Below are 19,926 nucleotides of genomic sequence, written 5' to 3' on the forward strand. Positions count from 1 at the left end.
AGGCCAAAAGCAAGTGGCATTTCGCAAAGCGCGCTTGCCGTCTGGCGGTTGCCTGCGCTGCTAGCTGCAGGGCTCCTGGCCTGGGGGTGGGAGGGACTGGGGGGGGCCTGAGGGGGGGCCTGGGGGCGGGAGGGCCTGAGGGAGTGAGGGCCTGAGGGGGGCCCAGCCTGAGGGGGGGCCTGAGGCTGGGAGGGCCTGAGGGAGGGAGGGCCTGAGGCGGGAGGGCCTGAGGGAGCAGGCGGGCTGCGGCAACTTGCAGCATAAGCCTTGAGCTAAATTGTCAGGAAAAGGTTTATATTCCCTCCTAGCCTATTTAAGCTTGAGTGGAAGTAATTTTCTTTTGTCATATGCTTTTTAGTCATCTATAGTAACAAAAAATAAAGTGAAATACCACATAATTAGTTCATGTGGCTTAGAGGACCAGAAAGAAATAATTTCTACAAGGGAATAAAATAGTTCAATCACTTTGCTGTACAGATGGCTCCAAGACAATGTGAGAGTTGTTGGAGCTTCTCAAGATCCATAGTTTCTTAATTGGTGATAGACGTAGACCGGCAGGATCTATGCACTCAAAGCCCCAGTAGTCCCTCTGTGCTGAGTTCACAGGCAAGACATCTGTACTTCACAGGCTGCTCTGAGGTGGCTGCAGTGGTTGATATTATTCCTGCAGTGCTGTGGGATTATTCTGATAACAACACAGGCTCCTCCTGCAGTTTTAAAGAAGGGAACTCAATTCATGACCTTGTTATACTTCCCTGTGCATGGTTAATTACTGCATTACCTTGGAGATTTTTAAACCATTTCAGATCCTTCTGGACTCCCCAGCTAGTATTCTAGGAGTTCATGTGTTCCCTGCTACATCTCGGTGGCATTTACATTTACAAGGATTCAGGTATCAGCTTCAAACCCCCCATTTTCCTACTGTCTCTCACAGCACATTGCTAATGTAAAACTAAGTTAATTAATGCATTTAATCTTTATTAAAGCTGATCACAAGGATGCCACCATTGTGCAGAAATAAAGTTATCGAAGAAAAAAATCTGAAAAACTATTATCCTTCTCGTCATTGAAAACTTCACTTGATATTGAAACAGGTAAAGCAACATTAATTCAGTCTCAAGTAGAGCACTCCGTTCCATTAAAATTTCATTGATCTGTTGCTGATACAAAATGAACCACCAAAGACATTGATAAAAATGCTTTATAAAGGGATATGGCAAGTGATCATCAATTACTAAAGTGTAACTCGAAATGAATTTTAGCACCATGGGCAGGTGCAGACACAGTATTACAAACAGAATATTAGCCAGCAGGCAGGTTTCTCCTTGGTTGTTGTGAATTTGGTTCATTATTAATAGGTCTGGGTGAGGAGAAGAGGGAACAAAAAAAAAAAGCCCTGATGCCTCTTAATTTATCTGCAGACTGTGGCCCAAAGTAAAAGCATCCAAGCCTTTTCAAATCACCTTGACTGTCTCCTTGGCAGACAGAATATTTTTAGTCCATTGGATTTGAACAACTTCCGAGAACAGATGGGTTAGCACTTCATGACTGTATGTGCGGTGCTGTAGAACAGAATGAATAAAAAATGACCCGGCTGTGAAATCCTTATTCCCCACTTACTTCTCGTTGACTTTAACAAATTGTCTGAACGTCTACTCACCAACAGGAAAAAAGATGTCTGCAACAGTTTCACAAAGCCTCCTCTTTTTCCTTTGCAAACTGACTCTTACCTAGGGTAAGGAAGAATTTTTTTTCCTATCACGGAAATATTTCAAGGTTTCAAAAGTTTTCACACTTTCTCCTGACCTCATGTCTCCTCAAATAACCAGTGATCTTTGACAGAGGAGCTGATACCACACTGACCCAGATCTCTGGATTAAGTCAACTTTTCTAGTCCCGATTAAGGTGAACAACTGAAGTCCAAGTTATTCATTTTTGCTACATGACAATGGCTATTCTGTGGGATGGCTTGCATTTGCATGCAACTGGTTCATTGCAAATGTTTCCATTTAGTATTTGAATGTGTAGTCAGAACTTTGTATTTCTTAATCAAAGACCTTCAACCAGGAGGAGATTTGTGTTGTGATTAGTCCCAATGATGACATGGAAAATTAGATCCTTTTTCCTGCAAAAGTTCATGAATAGGCTTAGTCTTTCACATAACCATAGGTTGATAGGATTAGCCTTTTTCAGCAAAACTGGAATAGCAGACAATTTCCATTATGTTATTTATTATTCCATTTAAATTAATTATTTTTCAGTGCTCACACTTTTTAGTAGTGTTTAAATGGAAATCATACTGTAAGGATCCTAGCATATAACACAAAATACACAAAATTGTGAGCAATATACACCAGTTCTTCTTTCTGAACTCACCCACCTCACTAGCTTGATTTTTTTTTTCTGGAGAAAACATTACCTGGGGTCTTATTTAAACCTTCATAAATTTATTTCAGTTGTCAAACCAGATATTTAATGGGCTTGACATTTTGAATAACTGTTCCCTAGGTATTTCCATTCTCCCTTAAAAGGAAACTAGCATTAAAGAAGAGAATGGATACCTAATGAAATGTCAAAAACATTGAATATCTGTATTGACTTTGAAGGCTAATGCAGCACATTTTCTTTTAGGGCTGAATAAAACCCAGATTTTTTTGGTGTTAAATTTGTGTATACTTTTATATTTTCTGCAATTAAAAATGCCTTTAGATACTTTTAATCTTTTTTACTCTAAAAAATAGGAACAATTTAATGAAGCTTTGCATTTTGAAAACAGAATGTTTCTCCATTAAAAAGTGTCAATGGAAGATTTTAGAGTATCTCAATTTCTTTCTGGGGGAAGGGAAAAGTGATTCTGACAGGCAATCCTTATAAAAAAATTCTCATATTTATAAACTAGGGATTGCCACATAAGCTCCAGCGGATGTTGTGGGAGTTCAGCATTGGAATTTGGTGAACATTTTCATCCCATAGAAGAGTTTGCTCACATGCACTGCTCTTTACTGTTTTGTTATTAAAAAAATGTAGATAGGTTCCAATGTAGCACATAGGGTATTGAAATTCAAAATGAATGAACCAGCATGCTGTGACTACAGCCCATAAAACATAACAAAATACTGTCTAGTGGTCAGATCAGAGCTGTATGCATTTAGTCATCGCTCTTAGAATTTTTTTTTTTATTTTCTGGGATTCCCTGAGAGAAACTGTTAATGATAAAAATGATAATGAAACATATACCTTAATACATCTTCCATAAAGTTGGATTTGAATGACTTACTAAAAACTTACTTCTCTTTAACATCAGGCTATCACAAGCCGAGTTTGAGAACCAAGAACAAATGCAAGTGCAACAGGCTGTTTTCCTAATTGGAGTACAGTGTTCAGTGTACAGCTCTCTGAAATTATTTGCTGTAATATTTAAGTCCATTATTAATCTTAAACTCCTAGATGAGAAGACATTTTCTTGTTTACAGTACTGACAGCATTTCCTATGGGAGAGGAGTATAACTGGGGATAGCTTTATTCTTCATTGACTTTTTAAGTGCTATAAAAACTACATTGAGAAGTTCATTATGCTTTATGTGGAAAGCAGTGTTTAGCTTGTACATTCTTCTATCCTGATAGTGATGCATAACACACTTTAAAATTCTCTGCCCCAAATATCATACGGTAATGCATATTAACTCTTGTCTAAGACAAGTATTTCTGATTTTCCTTTGAGGCAATCTATGTCCTATGAATTTGTGGAATAGGAAGTTCATTAAGATTGGCCATGTCTTCCCATGCATTGACCACTAATGACAATCATATAATTAAAAGAATTAACTTCTAACAAACAAGAATTTGCAAGCACTCCTAGTTCTGCACACCTATATACAAAATACGTCTTTACCATGTTCTTGACCTGCACTACTTCTGTACCATTCCTGGGGCACTGTAATGTTACTCATTCAATTCCATTTGGGCCCTTTTCACACCCAGTATGAATACCTTCCTGTTGCTCTTATGTAAGGGAAAAGTAGTGATGATAAGTATCAGGCTAGATCCTCTGAATGCTAAGCAGAAAAAATAGTGCATCTCAGGAAATACTTGATTCAAGACTTTGCCTGCTGTTATATGTAAAATTATATGGAATAAGACAGTCTTACTTCCTCTCTTTTCTCTCCATTGCTCGTGAGCATATGACCTTCTCCCACATAAAGTTCTCATTAAAACTGAGAACAGGGGAGAAATGGCAGCTAAAATTTAAAGAAGACATTAACATGCTAAGTATTTCCTTTGCACATAGATCAAACTAACACAATTAGGACCAAACTAAATGTCCAATCTCTTTTGAAGCTATTTCTCCTCTGTAAGAAAAAAAAGTCATTTATTGATGTTTAATAAAGATACCATAAAATGATGTTACCTTCATTTAAAACTACTGGAAGAAATTCCAAGCAAGAAGAAATCAAATTCATTGAAGGCTCCAGCCTGGCAGAAAATTTGCATTAGCTATGGGTCATAATGTAAATATACAAGCTACAGGACTAATCACTAGCAGTAAACAAATATTTGAAGAGAAGGTTTCACACAGCACTTGCATGGCAAGAAATTAGCTATAAAAATCAATTACGCATCATTATCATCAGACAGTAAGTATGTATCCAGAAGATTCATCTCAGGAAACACAATTCAAACATTTGGTCAAGTGCAAACACCTCATTCTGCAATTGATAGCCCAGCAGGGACACATTATTACTTCACAGAGGTCACTAACCTTGTGATCTTGGGAAGGGAAAAAGGAATCTTAAAGCAAACGCATAATAAAACAGCAAAGAAAGCCAGTCCTTGAAAATCATTGAGAAATAAACTCCAATCTGTAAATTATGCAAACTAATTTATTCATACAAAGGAAGAAAACAATTTCTCCCACTGTGAACTACCACATTTCACCTGAGACCAGGTTTGTGTTGTGGCATTACGTAAAGAGAAGACTTTAGACTGGAGTGAAATGTGGTGTAACTCCATTAACGCTCTATATTCAGGTGTGTGGTGACTCAGGAGAAGAATGAGCAGAAGTGGATCCCTAGTTTGTACAAAACTGAATTGTTTTACTGTAGTCAGTATATTAATCTTGGCTCACCTCAGCAAAGAAATAGGTTTTATTAATTTGATTCAAAGTCATTGAAATCTAGTGGAAATTCTCACTCTGAATGTGGTCTTTGGAAACAGTTTCTACTCAGTAAGTCTGAAAATAATCTAACTAAAATTTTTAGGTATCTCTTTCTTGAGGCAGGAGCTATCTTCTTTTGCTCAGTACTTGTTCAGTACAATAGGGATTTAGTACTTAATACTTGCCCTGGAATATTCTTTTATAAAACTAATATCTAAATACTCATACTACGTAATTATTTCATTACAGTAATCATAAGAGGTAATAGAGTGGCTTTGAAAATCTCATCCGCGATTGCTGTCAATTTCTTTGCCTGGTTTTTGTTCTCTTTTAAGGAGAGCAGTATTAAATTGGAGATGTCTATGTACAATAACAGATTAAAACAAAATTAGAAAGAACGGATGCATCTGTGGATCCAGCAAGAATAAATCAAGAGCTGCTTTTTCAAAGATACGTGCAAACAAGCTTGGGACCTTTTGTGCCATATTTTATTGCTGTGAAACAGATATGAAGAAAAGTTCAATTCATTTAGAAGTTTAAAAGTTTTCCTTATTGCTGTAGCATTTTTCCTTATGGAACAGAATTACCATAATATGTCTCTCACTGTATTCCCAGTGGCCTCATTGACAAGATACATTGACAGGAAATGTTATAATGAAAATCCATAACATGCACCTCTTATGACTCAACAGTAGCTACCACTAGAAAAACAGACCAGAAAGCAAGACTTGAAGGTCGCTGTGTAATAGAATAAAGCTAGCCCTTCCAGACAATGTAACTGCAGCACTAAAAAGATTTTGTACACAGTGATGAACAGCTTCAGACAGCACTAAATCTAGAGGCAGACACTGTGAAGCAGATGCAACAGTCGAGGCTGCAGTATGGACCAGCCCGACTCTTACAGACTGAGGATGTAAAATCTAGCTCCAAGGTAGGTTTAGCTCAAAGCTGAAATCTTGAAGACTTGCAGAGCAAAAGGGAGGTAGCAGTGCCCAGTCCTCCTCCCAGAGTAAAAAAAGTCCAAAATGCTTTCAAAACAATGGGATAAGCACATTTCCCCCTTTCTTATTTTCTTAATTTTCCATATTTACTCCATCACTGCTTTCCCTTCTATTCTGTCCTGCTAACTGGCTACCTTTTCATAGTCCACTTATTTTCTGGAAGGCAACAAGAAGCATTTGTTAGCTTAGAAAACATCTCCGCACTTGTACTTCACTCACAGCCCTCAAGTGTATTTGCAGCAGCTGCACATCTCTACCAAGGAAAGCTTCTGTTCTTCTTAATTTCTGCTTGCTATGATCTCCTTTTATTTCAGTCAAAATTTATCTTCAGTTAAGTTGCACTGTATTTTATTGCTGCTGCTTCTGGTTATGTATTGCTGAGTTTTTCTTTCCTGGTAATTCTATGAATTGGCTGGCTATTTTTCATTATTTCTGTGGGGCTATGGGAAAAAAAAAAAAAAAACAATTCCTTTACTTGAGAATTCTGACATTTATTAGCATAATAAAACTCTCAGATAAGTTGCAGTTTTCCAAGTAATTTCATTTGCAGGGGAACTTACAAGGGATTTATTTTAAAGCCAGGTAAAACCTAGAATGAGAAATGGATGGAATTCAGACAGAAAAATTTAGAAAATTAAAAATAGGAAATGTGCTCCAAAGTGAAAATGATGATGCTCTTCTGATGTTAATTACATCACAAGAGGACACATAAGCTAAAGAGCTAATATTTCAAAGCCTTCTTATCAGCTAAAGAAAATGCAAGGAGTTACTAGGAAGTGTGTCACTAGAAATAAATGGCTGCGTTATTATCAGTCTCTGAATGTGAATTCCTTATGGATCAAGTTCTTCAATATTCTGTCCATAAACATTCCCAATATTGTGTACAATGGGTTAAGTTATCTTCCAAAAACTTTGGAAATTGCATGCCTTCTTTTCTAGCATGCCTAGCACCTTTTCCAAAGAGAAGGCAGCATTTTATGCCTTTTGGTTGTTTGTTTACAGTTCATAAAGGCAAAAGATGTCTAGGTGTTTAAATACCACCTTAATTACTCAGTACCACCTTTGGACCCTCAGTCCCATGCACCCAGCTGCTGCTCTCTGGCCTCAGAGGTAAGTCTGTGGATACCTACATTTTTTAACTTTAAAAGGTCCCTTTCCATTCTCCTTTAAAGTAGGGGTCCAGGTGTTCTGTGATGGAACATGTGCAGCTGTGAATAACCTGAGGCTGAGGTGGTTCTTGAGATGTCTATGTAGAGGCAGCAAGTGCAGAGCTAGTTTCCCAGACAAAGCAGCTAGTAGATACTGGAACTCTTTGGGGGAGGTAAATTGCACTATTGAATGTTCTATTGGAAAAAAACAACTTTGTGATTATTTTACAGACTCCATATTTGAAGCACAGTGAATTACCGCATTCTGGTAGATGGATTCAATGTCTGTATATAACTGTACAAGGTATAGTCTGATCCCGGATCACACATACCAGGCTTTTAATTTAATGGAGACTACAGATACCACTAGAGGCCTACATAAGTGTTACTATGTTCAGAATTGCAGAGCTGTATTTCATTTTGAGAATCCAGCCCCTGGTGACCTGCAAAGGACTACACTTCAACAAAATTCCAAGACCACTTGTGTATCTTGACCCTTTTTTCTAGCTGCCAAGCCACTTTGTTTCTCAGGGTATCAGACACATAGCTAAAGACGTCCTATCTCTGTAAGCCTACTTGCTGTGAAAAGCCCAGCTGTCATCTTATCTGACCACTGTGCACTAAGAACAGCTGCTCCAGCTAGTAAGCATTGCTTATTTGCTGTGTCCTGATTTTCTTTGTTATGAGGTGCTAACAGTAACTATTTAAAAGCTCCTGAGCCAGTGTCCCAAGTGTTTAATACAGAAACTGTCCAGCTAAGTCTCTGTGGAAAGTTCACTAGAACTTTCTTTTCAAGGGTCACAAACATTGATGGATTAAATCACACAAAAAGCAATGTTAACAAAAGAAAATTTCCCCAAAGTTTGTGTGCAAAAATCTGTACTTTAATATGGGCTAACTGTAGAATTAATTATTAAAAAATTGTTGCTATTATAACCACAGGTATTTATTGTTATTGTAGCACCTTAAATGTATAGTGTGCTTTATAAGCTTGGACAAGACAAGTTTCTTTCCTAGATAAGCTTACCATCTAGGTCAGACAAAGTACAGAAAGTAATAGTGAGTCAATAGAAATGACTATTTGAGGAGAGCTGGATTTACATGGGGGTTGGGAGGGAAGTCTACACTGGGATTTGGAAGAGAACCACATAGGAATTGAGAGACTGCCCAAAGCATATAGAAATATACTCAGTGTGCCTTCCCTATGCGTTCAGAGATTTCCAGGAAAAAATTCACCATGGATGTATAGTAACACATACAGATCAGTCCACTTTACATCTCAAAATACATATCACATAAGAAAAAGTACTGAGAAACTGCCTATTAAAGGCATGACTATCAGGCTAACCAATAGGTATGCAGCTACTTCCCTCATGTCCCACTTCACTCTTGAAAAAAATCAGTTGCATATAAAACTGTCACAACCGGGTTATTTGAAATATTGCCCTGCAGAATGAATGTTTGGAGCTGAAAACAACACTTCTATACCCAGCAGTTTCTATCTGGCCATTCACGGGAATAGAGCAAGGAGCACAGGAAGGTAATAGTAACAGTTCTCCAACTCATTTCACTCCATTTCCTGAACTGGCTGCCTCAGTAGTATCCAGCTTACCAGTGAAACAACACAAGACTACATCTATACCGTGTGACAGCCCAGAGCGCAAGGACTGCTAAGACACAAATTTCAGGAGGGCAAATTAACTACTGTGATGAGATATTTTTTTTATAGTCCAAACATTAAGCCAACTGCTCCATAGATCTAGGCTACAGGTCTATTTTCATGTTATATATAACAAATGGATCAAGAACACATTGTGTGCATCTTTTTTTAAACATGAAATAGTATGATGATCATATAATTAGTTGTACCTTTTCTGTGGATAAATATACCAACCCCAACTTCACCCATAGCTCAGCTAAGGAAAATACCTGGTCCCATAGCAAAGTAAAACTAGAAATCTCCAGCACGTATCTTGCACATCAGAAAGCAGAAAACATGACAAGGCCAGTGAGAGTTGTTGTTATTGCAAGTCAAAGTGCTTTCATTAGAATAACTAGTTTTGAATAAACTGACCACTTTCTGCACAGGAGTAAAATTATTTCCAAGGCAGTGGGACTGCATGAAATTGTAAATAAAATATGAATGACCTCATTCTGTCTCTGCTGTGGTGAACTTTGTAGGCCTGAATTCCAAAGCACAATGGCAAGTTTCCAGCTACACCTAACCATTTCAGCAATCACAAACTGCAAAAGGATGTTTTAAGACTGCTCCTCTGGTTATCAAAAGTGCACCACTGAGTAACGAGATTGTCAACAGAAACTGACAAACCTTGCTTTGGAAAAAAGAATATGTTCACCAATATTGGTACGTCGTACAATAATCTATGAATAGTTCCTGCCCATACTTCTTGAGGCTTTTTGCATTTTCAATCTCAGACATTAAGAAAATAAAGCGAGCAACTTAGTGTTCAGTGCAATTGGCCACAATCCCTTGAAAAATTCCTGGGAATAGTCCTCATTTGTAATTTGCCAGTAGTTTCTCATCTTTAATATGTTAGCAATATGAATAATGATGATAATTCAGATGCAAAACAGAAATATTTTAGGCCTTCTAATGAGAATACTTTTTGGCCACAAGACCAGTGGCTTTGGAAGTTTGTTAACTACTCTTCAGTGTTTACTCTTGTAGCTATCTATTACTACAGCTATCCAGAATGCATTCTTGTTAGTCCTGGGTCAGTTATTCAAATAAAGGGCTGTAGTCTGGTGGATTCTTCTGCTGTCCACATGGCTCCATTAGTAGCTCCCCACCTGAGGATGTGATGATTTCTTCCTAGAAAGATAAAACCAATTAAAATATCAAAGGTCTAAGCCTTTCCTGAGCTTCTAAGAAAAGCAGCTGATAGCAATAAAGACCATCACTCCACTGTAACTGGTAACCAATTACAAATAAACCTTTGATAAAATAAATACAGACCAGCAAAGGGATCCTATCAACCATTCATTTTCTTCATGCTTTATCTCATACTTATGCCAGTAGTAACTTGTGCTAGTATCAAACAGTGAAATCAAACATCTGGTGTACAAAAAAGGTGGTGATTTGTACTACCTGTAAGTTGCTACGCTACTTAAAAAACAGCTACAGATGCCTATAAAGGATGTTCTGAAGGGTTAATTTAACAGACATATGCCAGTCCTACTATTCTACTTCCATAGTCATTGGGTTGAAAGAAGCTGCCCCAGGCAGACTGAACAAGACCTCAATGTTGAGTGCTCACACACAACAGTAACAGCTTTCTGACTGATCACAGAGAGGTGAAAGATATTAACGTTGCTAGGGTAAAGACAGTCTTTACAAATAGCACCTATTCTCATTAATTAAATACCCACATGCCATGTCTGTCATTCCAGTAATTGATTACCAAGATGAATACAAAAAAACTTACTGGAAAAGTAGAGAACTTGGTCTTTGCACTTAATCTTAGACTAACGATAGTTCATTTTTATTTTTGTAGAACTTTAAGATTTATAAATGCACCAAAATGAGCCAGAATCCAGAATTATATTGACTAAAATAGCAATCCTTCATCTGAAAGTTTAGATCCAAGTTATGGATCATATATGGGCCTAACATTTTCAAAACTTACCTAATTTCTATTGAAATTCAATGGAAATTTGGTGCCTAATTTCCTCAGGACACACGCAGTCTCCCTGTCATGGTCCCTTCCCAATCAGTGCATCAGACTGAGAATAAGTTCAGAAAGTTACTACTTAAATTAAATGCTTTCACAAAGGTTATGAGGAAGTAAATAAAAAGATTTAGCAATGCTCTTGGATATGTTATTGCTGCTTTCCACACAGTATTTAAATGCAAATAGTAATAAGAGAAAATGCACACTCACACCCTCTTCTGTAAGAAGTTTGCTCTTCCAGCTAATGGTTACCGGCCCCTTTTATCTGTCAGCTGAGTTGCTTGAGTGACTTCTTCATTTTTTTTAAATTAAAATGATGCAGTTTTAGATGAATAAGTCTAAGCAACTAAAAAAGTAGTTATGCCAGTTATGCCAGCCCTGCTGATTTTGACTGAAAGTGAAAAGGACCCTCAAAGAGCAGTCCATGCAATTTTTGGGGTGGGGAAGCATACCCTTGCCAAAAATAGTGCTGAGGAAGCAGCAACTTTTCCAAACAATATAGCAATAGCTGCAAGAGACAGTGTGCCTGTAGCGCAACCATTTACATAAAGACTGCATAGTTGGTTACCAGAAGGCTTTGGGACACTTGACAATGGACTTCACCAGAAAGGGCAGGCAGAAAAGCTTCAAAGAAAACCATGTGAGAGACAGGATAAGATGCCTCCTGAAGTGATTGCCAAAGAGAATAGTTTTAATATAGCTATTAAGCTAGAGAGTTAAAAGATAATTGTGTGGTGACATTAAAGGGGAACCTGTTTCTCCGATAGTCTTACTACAGGGGGAGCTATTAACTGTTATCAGGGGACACCTAAGAAAACTTCTTTTTCTTTAAAAAAATGTCAGGAACTAAAAGACATTCTGCTTCTGACAAGTGCCCTGATGCTGCCTGTAAATAGATGTGTTTCTAGCACAGTGATTGCCTAGGATGAGCTGGGATGAAAATATCAGAACATAGCTGGAACAGAGATGGTTGGATTTGGTTGTCACCATCACCTCTCTCCAGGAGCACAGGGGATACTACTTCAGCCAGAGCTCCTACATCCAATGCCTGATAATCTGCATTTGAGGTGTTGCATGTGTGCCTTTCTTTCCCTGACAAGGCCCTGGTTAGGCTCTTTCCAGTTGTACTGGGTCTGCCTGGGATAGAGTTAACTTTCTTCACAGCAGTCTGTATAGTGGTGTGTTTCAAATTTGTGGCTAAACTAGTGTTGATAACACACTAATGCTTTGGCTATTGCTGATCAGTGCTTGCACAGCATCAAGGCTTTCTCTTTTTCCCACTCAGGCCCTGCTGGCAGTGAGTAGGCTGGGAATAAGCGAGAAGTTGGGAGGGTACACAGCCCAGCTGGTTGACCCAAACTGGCCAAAAGGATATTCTGTACTATATGTCATGCTCAGCAATAAAAACTGTGATAGAGGAAGAAAGGTGTGGGGGGTGGTTGGCTTCCAAGGTGGCCACTCAGAGAGAATTTCACCAAATTAGGGGAGGAAGGTTTTTTTGGTCAAACGTGACACCTACTATCCTCCCACGTGGAAATGTAATTTGTGGAAATATAACGTCATAGGGATCTCTGTGGGGACACTAAGGCAACATTGAAGAGATGTTGCAAACTAGCTGAAATAAAAGAAAGATTTAAAAGAAAAGGGAAATTAGAAGAAAAACTAATGTCTGCATAGTGTTTGTGAGACTGAATACTGAAAAAATTAAAAGCTGTGAAGAAGAGGAGGAGCAAAAAATTAATAGAATTCATCTGAGACAAGAGTGAGAAAAGGATAAAAAAAGGAAAGGGAACTAGAAAAGAGAGGATGAAGAGAAATTGTAAGGGTAGCTAAGAAAAAAGCAGAATTAAAACTGGTGAAGATGGGGAAGAGATGCAAGATGATGAAAACAACCTATGCTATCAGAAACAGTGCTACTGCTTAGTCATAGTCTGGCAAGAAGAAACACAAGTTAGAGGCAAAGTAATTCAAACCCATCTAAAGTCAAAGATGAATAGTAAATCAGTCTTGTAGCATTGTTTTGGACAATAAGGAATGACGCTCAGCACATCCCTAAAAGAGAACCCCTCAATGTTCCCTTCTTTACTGCAGGGCCCCACTCTTTTGCTTTTGCAAGTTACAACCCTCACATCAAAGGTTGAAAAATGCTGAAGTTTCATTGTAAGACCTTTCTATGGCATTTCCAATTCAATTTTGCACAGCAAAGAAGCTCAAAAAGTGTTAGCTCAGTCTATTTTTAGCCCAGAAGAGCAAGCATTGCATAAGAATCTGCTTAGAAGGGGACACAAATACATGCCGAAGCATTTGAAAGAAGGGGAAAAGCCTTCTGATTCACTGCAACAAAAGACACAAACTATAAATGTTACAGCTAGGCTTAGTGTAAAATATATGCATATATTCTGTTCCCCACTATGGTTACTACTACTTTCCACTGTGGTTTCAAATTACACAGTTTCTCTTTAAATTATTAATGCATTCCACTCAGTTATTGATCTCTACCTAGCAAGTGTTACCTTGTGAAAATCAATAAGATCTGTCAGTGTTGCATGTCGGTTTGGATCTACCCCCAAGAAGCTGTAGAAATCCCCTGAAGCATCAACCAGGAAGTGTTTGAATCCACTTTGCTGGCGATAAGACAACGCATAGCCCCAGATTTTCTCACTGACTCGCACCAGGAAGGTTCCTTCAGATTTATTCATCAACAACTCTTCTGCCTCCTGGCGGCTGATAATACCTGGCAAGAAAAAAAACTATGGTTATGCAGATAATGGGTCTGCCACAGTAAATCAAAGGCAACAAATACAGAGCAGAAGTGAAATTAAAATGGCGTAACTTGTCAAGATTGAAATGTTTATAGGAGGAGTTAGAGCTATGGAGACAACATTTATGCTATTTGCTTCTGAAGGATAGCTGTAAGAGTTTTGATGGAGTCTGGTGGGATATGCTTTTTATCTGATTACAAATTGCTTTTTCCCATCATTACTGCTTTTTCAAAGAAAGTGACCAAACACAACTGGCCTATCGGACCAGAGAATTCTGTACAAGTGATCATTTAGTAGACTAGCATGGTTTGGCATCGCAATTTGAATTTGCAATACATTGCCGATATTTGCAATTGTATTGCAGCATTTCTGATTGTGTTGCCTTACAACTGTTTTATAGGTCCTAAAGAAGGAACATAAAGAAAGCTCCAGGAGAAAAAGCATTTGCCTGCATTTGTACATTCATACACACACAGCCATAGATGCATATAGATAAATTGGAGCACAAAGAAAACAAAACCTGCAGCTAACAGAGCTGCTAACAGAGATGGGTATGTTAGATTACTTATTCACAGGCTTGAATTTCTAGGGAACATTGTCACAGAGAAAAACAAGAAACAAAGATCATAGTCCTTTCCTTCTGGGACCTTTCAGGCTTAACATCAGAGTAATAGTCTCCTCTAGTTAAAAACTGGAGTCATGAGCTAACCAGAGTACCAACACAAAGAAAAGATCAAATATTGTATTTGTTTATCAGAAGTGAGCTCGTCTTTACAATTCATAATGAACAATAATGAGTTATGCACCTTGCTCTGGGACAAGAGATTACAAAATTAGTTGGGGCTTTTGCAGTACATAATTATCATCCTGTGGTCATTTTTTCTGTGAGGCAACTTACCTCCCTGGACAAACTCAATCAGGGAACAAACTCTCCCCTATATCCTGGTCACAAAGCAGTTGTTTTATAGGTGAATTCATTCCTTTGCTGCATGACAAATGTATTTGTCAGGGCAAAAGAAGGATCACAAATTCAGATTTTCAGAATAAGCAGTGGTAAAAGTTTAACAGGAGTAGAGCTTTCAAGAACTTCCCATTTTATTCTTCTGTGTTGGAAAAATCTTCAACTTTCTTTTTCTTTCTGATCCTAGGACACAACAGGTTGTGGTACTTCTGCTTACAAACAGGGTATAACAGATAAACCCTAATCTGATCACACACCACATAAAAGGTGTGATCAGAATTGCACCCAGCACTGAACCAGGTCTTACCACCATCTAGAGAGCCTGGGCCTAGAGGACAGTAAGCTCATGTCTCATAATTATCTGTGAAATACCAGATGCTCACTTCAATTAGGAACAGATGTTGAATTAGGCCATCCTGAATGTGAACACGGCACAAATGTCAATAAATATGTACATGTTCCAAAGTTACTCTCTGTAAAACTAAACTTACTCAAAACAATACATGTAATATTTAATGGAACTGCTTGTCATCGTAGAATCCTACATGTGTCCTACTGAGAATTCCATGGAGTCCGAGTGCTGAAAAGCCACATTGTTTTAGTGTAATAATAATCATAGCCCAAGGATTACCAGTTCATACAAAGAAGGACCTACCTGAAAGACCAAAGTTTGGGATGCTTTAATTAAACCAGCCCACAAGGAAAATCATGCCTCTGGGAGACGTAGGAAGGGACTGAGTAGATCTGGGTCCTAAAAGCAAGCACTGGGTGATTTTAGGAAAGATAGAAAAGCATCTCCTTTTCTCATTTTTTTTCTACTTTGAGACAATGAATTTCTTTTACAGTTTTACTTGGTGCAATGATGAACACGACAAGGGCTCAATCTCAGTGGGGCTCAGAGATCTCTACTGAAATATCCTCAGTACTGAGGAGAAACATACACATATCTACTCTGCTGAATGATGTACAGTTCTCTTTTCTGGAGGATATTGCATCATCTTTGCACCAGACATGCAAAACAGGCAGTAAGCATGGAAATATATTCATTTGTTTAGAAACAGCATGCAACTGCTCAGTCAACAGTGTCAATTTCTGCACTTTGCAAAACTAAAAACAGTTTTATTGGAAGTATTCCAAGATGAATCATTAAAAAATTTTGAACTCTGATCAAATGAAAAGATATTACTAACATGAATCCATATGATACATCATATTATGTGAAGATGTATCACTAGATCCCAATACCAGGTGCCACGTGCCAAGAATTACACAAAAATTGATTCTGAAATCACACTATTTGTTAATTCAGTCTTCTCTCAAATTGCCCTAACATACAATGGAAGCTTTTATTAGTGATTATGATGCCAACTTCCTTGACAAATCTCTGCTAGAAATACATGTACATGAGCCACACTAACAAGCTCACAGCATTCAGTAATAGAGGAAGGGGTAAACAGTTCCATCACCAGCAAATACTATATTAATTCTAACAATCAATATTTATACTGTAATTCTAGATTGAAACCATGCTGGTAACTTTTGGGATAGGAACTGGGTGCTGTTACAACTACCCCTTCTCTAAGCAGTGTCAGAACTGTTATGCAGGCCTGCTAGGGAATGAGGTGGCCTAGACTGTTTAGCACCTATAAAAATAGAGGGGTTGTAAAAAAAAAAAGAGTTGTAAAAAAAGAGGATTTGTATTATATGGTGAACATTATTCTTAGGGTATGTCTAAGATTTCAATGACCATCACTATCAGGCATATAATATGAAATTCATTTAACATCGATTAGTTTAATGCTAAACAATCTGTTCACCTGCTCTCAACTCCCACCAGTAGAGCTAAAACACTGCAGGCTTCCACATGATGTTATCTTCTTTGCCAGACCTTATTTTTGTTCTGGGCGCTTTATAACATTGAGTAGGTGAGAAATGCTACATTGCTCACGGCCAAGTTCTTTTTTGCTTTCATTCTCTTTTCTGTTAAAGATGGTGTAATAAATTATCAGCCAGCTGCTTTCTTCCTTTTTTCTCTCCTGATTCTGTTAACAGCTCATGAGAAACCATCTCTCCCCACCACCTCCTCCCTGTCTCTGCCTCCCAGTTATTTTATTTTTCTCTGGTTCAGTTCTTCAGTGGGTGGTGTTTGCAGCAATGAAAGTCTCCCTCCACCCTTTAAAAAACATTATACTGTTCTCAAGACAACTAGAAAAAGAGTGGCACTGCTTGCTCCTGAGACAGCTGTAGAGAAGTACACAACATCTGTGAAACCCCTACATGAACATTTAAAATTGTTCAAACTGAAGTCAAGAAACTTTGTTTTCCCAAGGCTCTGGTAAGACATTTAGAATCACTGATGCTCTTACTTGTGCTAGTTAGGATATTAATTGGAAATACTATCTGGAAGAGAAACCACCGATGCTTTGAAAGCCAATTTTTGCCTCTCTCTAATTCTCGCTAATCTCTTACCAATAAAAAAGGCAACGACTTCACTTGCTGTAAACCAACGCTGTGTCAAAAGCAGTAATCCTTTCACGTAAGCTCAAGTTTGCAAATCAGTCATTTAAATAAATGCCTCACAATTAATCTATCGTCAGTATCATTTAACTCGTTGTGTGGCCAAATACACAATAGTGTATTTGGACAGCTATTAGCTACCCCACTGAAACTCACTTACATCTTTTACCTGTTGTGCCAAATAATTTCTCTCAGAGTATACAAACTGCTGCTGTCCATAACAAACTGTAAAAGAGCAGTAGGGTTCTGACTGGGAGAGGATCAAAGGTATAACTAACTCCTCTTGAAAGCAGGGAAACCCTATCAGCTGGCTTGAGTTTTAGCCCCCTGCACCCCAGATTCACTTCATGCATCTATCATGTTACATATATCTACCTGTCCACCTTAAACATTCTAGTTTTGCAATGCTTATACATATTAACATTTTTGATTCTTAGCAAGAGAATAACGTTTTGGATGACAGTTATTTCAAATTATAGGACATTCATCACCAACTGACATGTTCCTAATTAACAGCTTCATTTTTAAATACAGTGCCTGTAATGAAAATTTGTAGATGATAGGCAAGTCTTAACATTTTTATTGTAATTATGTTCTTTTTACTGCCACCAATCTTCCAAAAAGGAAAAAGAACACCTAACATTTAGAGTATATTAAGCTCACGTGGGAACTGGAGAGTCCATTATGAATTTAGTGGTAACAGCTAAGAAATCTTGATGCTGCCTTCCAAGTTTACGGCAGCCTCAATAGCAGAAAATGCTATTCTGAAATATTATGCAATGACACTTCAGCTTCCCACTCTTCTCTCAGCATTATCCTACATACATCCTTGAGTGAAACTCAGGAGATGAAATACATAAATATTTGCTAAGAGAATGCCATAACAAACATGAATCCAAACTAGAAAAGCTGATAAACTTTGCCAACAAGGCAAGACTATATACTAGAAGACTAAAATTAGGTTTTTTGATTATACAGATAAAGTTACATCATGTCCATTGTTGTAATCTACCAGTGGTCTAATGTACCACGTGTAATAACAATGTCAATATATTAAGATAATTTGGCCTTTAATGATCAAGATATTTTTAATATGCATATGTGCATTTATATATGCTGAGAGGTCGACTAAGATTAGAGGGACAGCAGGTACAAACACAGCCCAGAAGCATTCATTTACCCTTCTGCAATAGAAGCTATTTGCTTAGCTGATGTTCTCTCTTTTCATATTTTTTCATTAGCTTAATCTCAAACACTCTAGTGCATGAGGTTTTACTCACAGAGCAGAAGCATCACAAATACTGGCATGAATAAATATTAATGAGACCATTCATGCCAACAGTGCTTTCATGACCATTATGAAAAGCCTTCTATTTCATGCAAAATTGATTTGTTGAACAATTACAAATATTCACAAGTAATCAATGAAGAGGAAAGAGACTCATCCTGCTTATACAACTTAAGACATCTATCCACAGAAGTGTGTGATTTAGGTTACCAATCAAAATTAGAGCAGGATCCAAAACACAGAGAAGCCAATACCAGTATCTCCTTTGTTTTCAATGGGATTAGATCAAAGCTCATATGAATACAAATACTCCTGGCAATCATTACATGAATAATTCACATGTTAAGGTCATACAGACTCATTACACCTAGAGCAAGTGTAAACAATAAATAAATGAGTAAACACACAGAATTATGAGGAATTAGCAGGTAACTCCCAAATAATGTAAAGGACTTTATTTTTCTAATTATACAGGCAGATCTAAACAGTAATTTGAAAGATAGTGATAAAAGGGCACAAGGGTTAGAAGGATCAGTTTGCAAAGCACCAGCCAATCCCTTCCATTTTCTGGAACTCAAAAAATGAACTAGACAGACATTATTGTAACTATACCATTTGGAATAAAATGTTTCCCAAAGGGAAATAAATAAGCGAATTTTCCAAAAACTTCCAAATAAATTTCTTCCTCTGAGACTTAATTTGAGAGTCAAAAGCTGGATTGCACCTCGCCTTGCAAAAAAACCGACAGAAATTTCAGAACAAATCACTATAAAAGCCTAAAAATAAATTTGCATAGAACAGATTTTAGGGTCTTGGGTATTTTTAATCAAAACAGAAAAGTTCCAGTTTGAAGAGAGGAAAATACATCATAGTTTTTTCTGCCTACATCATTATAATAATAAAAATCATGTAGTTGGAAGTAAAGACCCAACCTACTTGGGACCAAAATATGAATAAAGGTAATCAGTTTTGAAGGAAATAATCAGAAAAGTAAACAGAAATTCAGAAGGGATTAATCCAAGTGCAGCCAGTGTGGCTTAGGAAGAACTGACAGCCTGTGTTAGCATGCCAGCATTAACATAAACCACCGTCAGGAAGTGCAAGAACAGCTTATTAGAACACTAGTCTATGAACCTAATGGAGGCGGTCATAGATTACAGAGCCCACAGCAAAGGAAGTTACACACGAGGAACAAATGCAAGCTAAGATGCAAACTCAAGCTGGGGGACTAAGGTTTAGAATAAATCTGACCTTTTTTAGATGCCATAATAAGGTGGGACAGTAAAGGCTTGAAACAAATGTTCGAATGCATGACACTAGCAACCAGCTCTGGTCTAAGAGAAAGTGAAAAATCCAGCTCCTTCAACCACTCAGAAAGATCAAAAGCATAAAAGCAGGGAAG

At 37.7% G+C, this 19,926-nt stretch overlaps 1 protein-coding gene across 1 annotated transcript in view; it reads right to left on the minus strand.

Moving 5' to 3' along the window:
• Positions 1–9,814: 9,814 nt before the first annotated feature.
• SH2D4B (SH2 domain containing 4B) overlaps positions 9,815–19,926 on the minus strand; it is a 66,059-nt gene continuing 55,947 nt past the window's right edge. The window contains exons 8-9 of the mRNA XM_049809708.1: positions 13,510–13,730; positions 9,815–10,137 (exon numbers count right to left, since the gene is read on the minus strand). Coding sequence (XP_049665665.1) covers positions 10,045–10,137; positions 13,510–13,730 — 314 coding nt within the window. The 3' untranslated portion in view covers positions 9,815–10,044. The remainder of the gene's footprint in view (positions 10,138–13,509; positions 13,731–19,926) is intronic.

The sequence above is a fragment of the Accipiter gentilis genome, chromosome 9, assembly GCF_929443795.1.
Source record: "Accipiter gentilis chromosome 9, bAccGen1.1, whole genome shotgun sequence".
NCBI lineage: Eukaryota > Metazoa > Chordata > Aves > Accipitriformes > Accipitridae > Astur > Astur gentilis.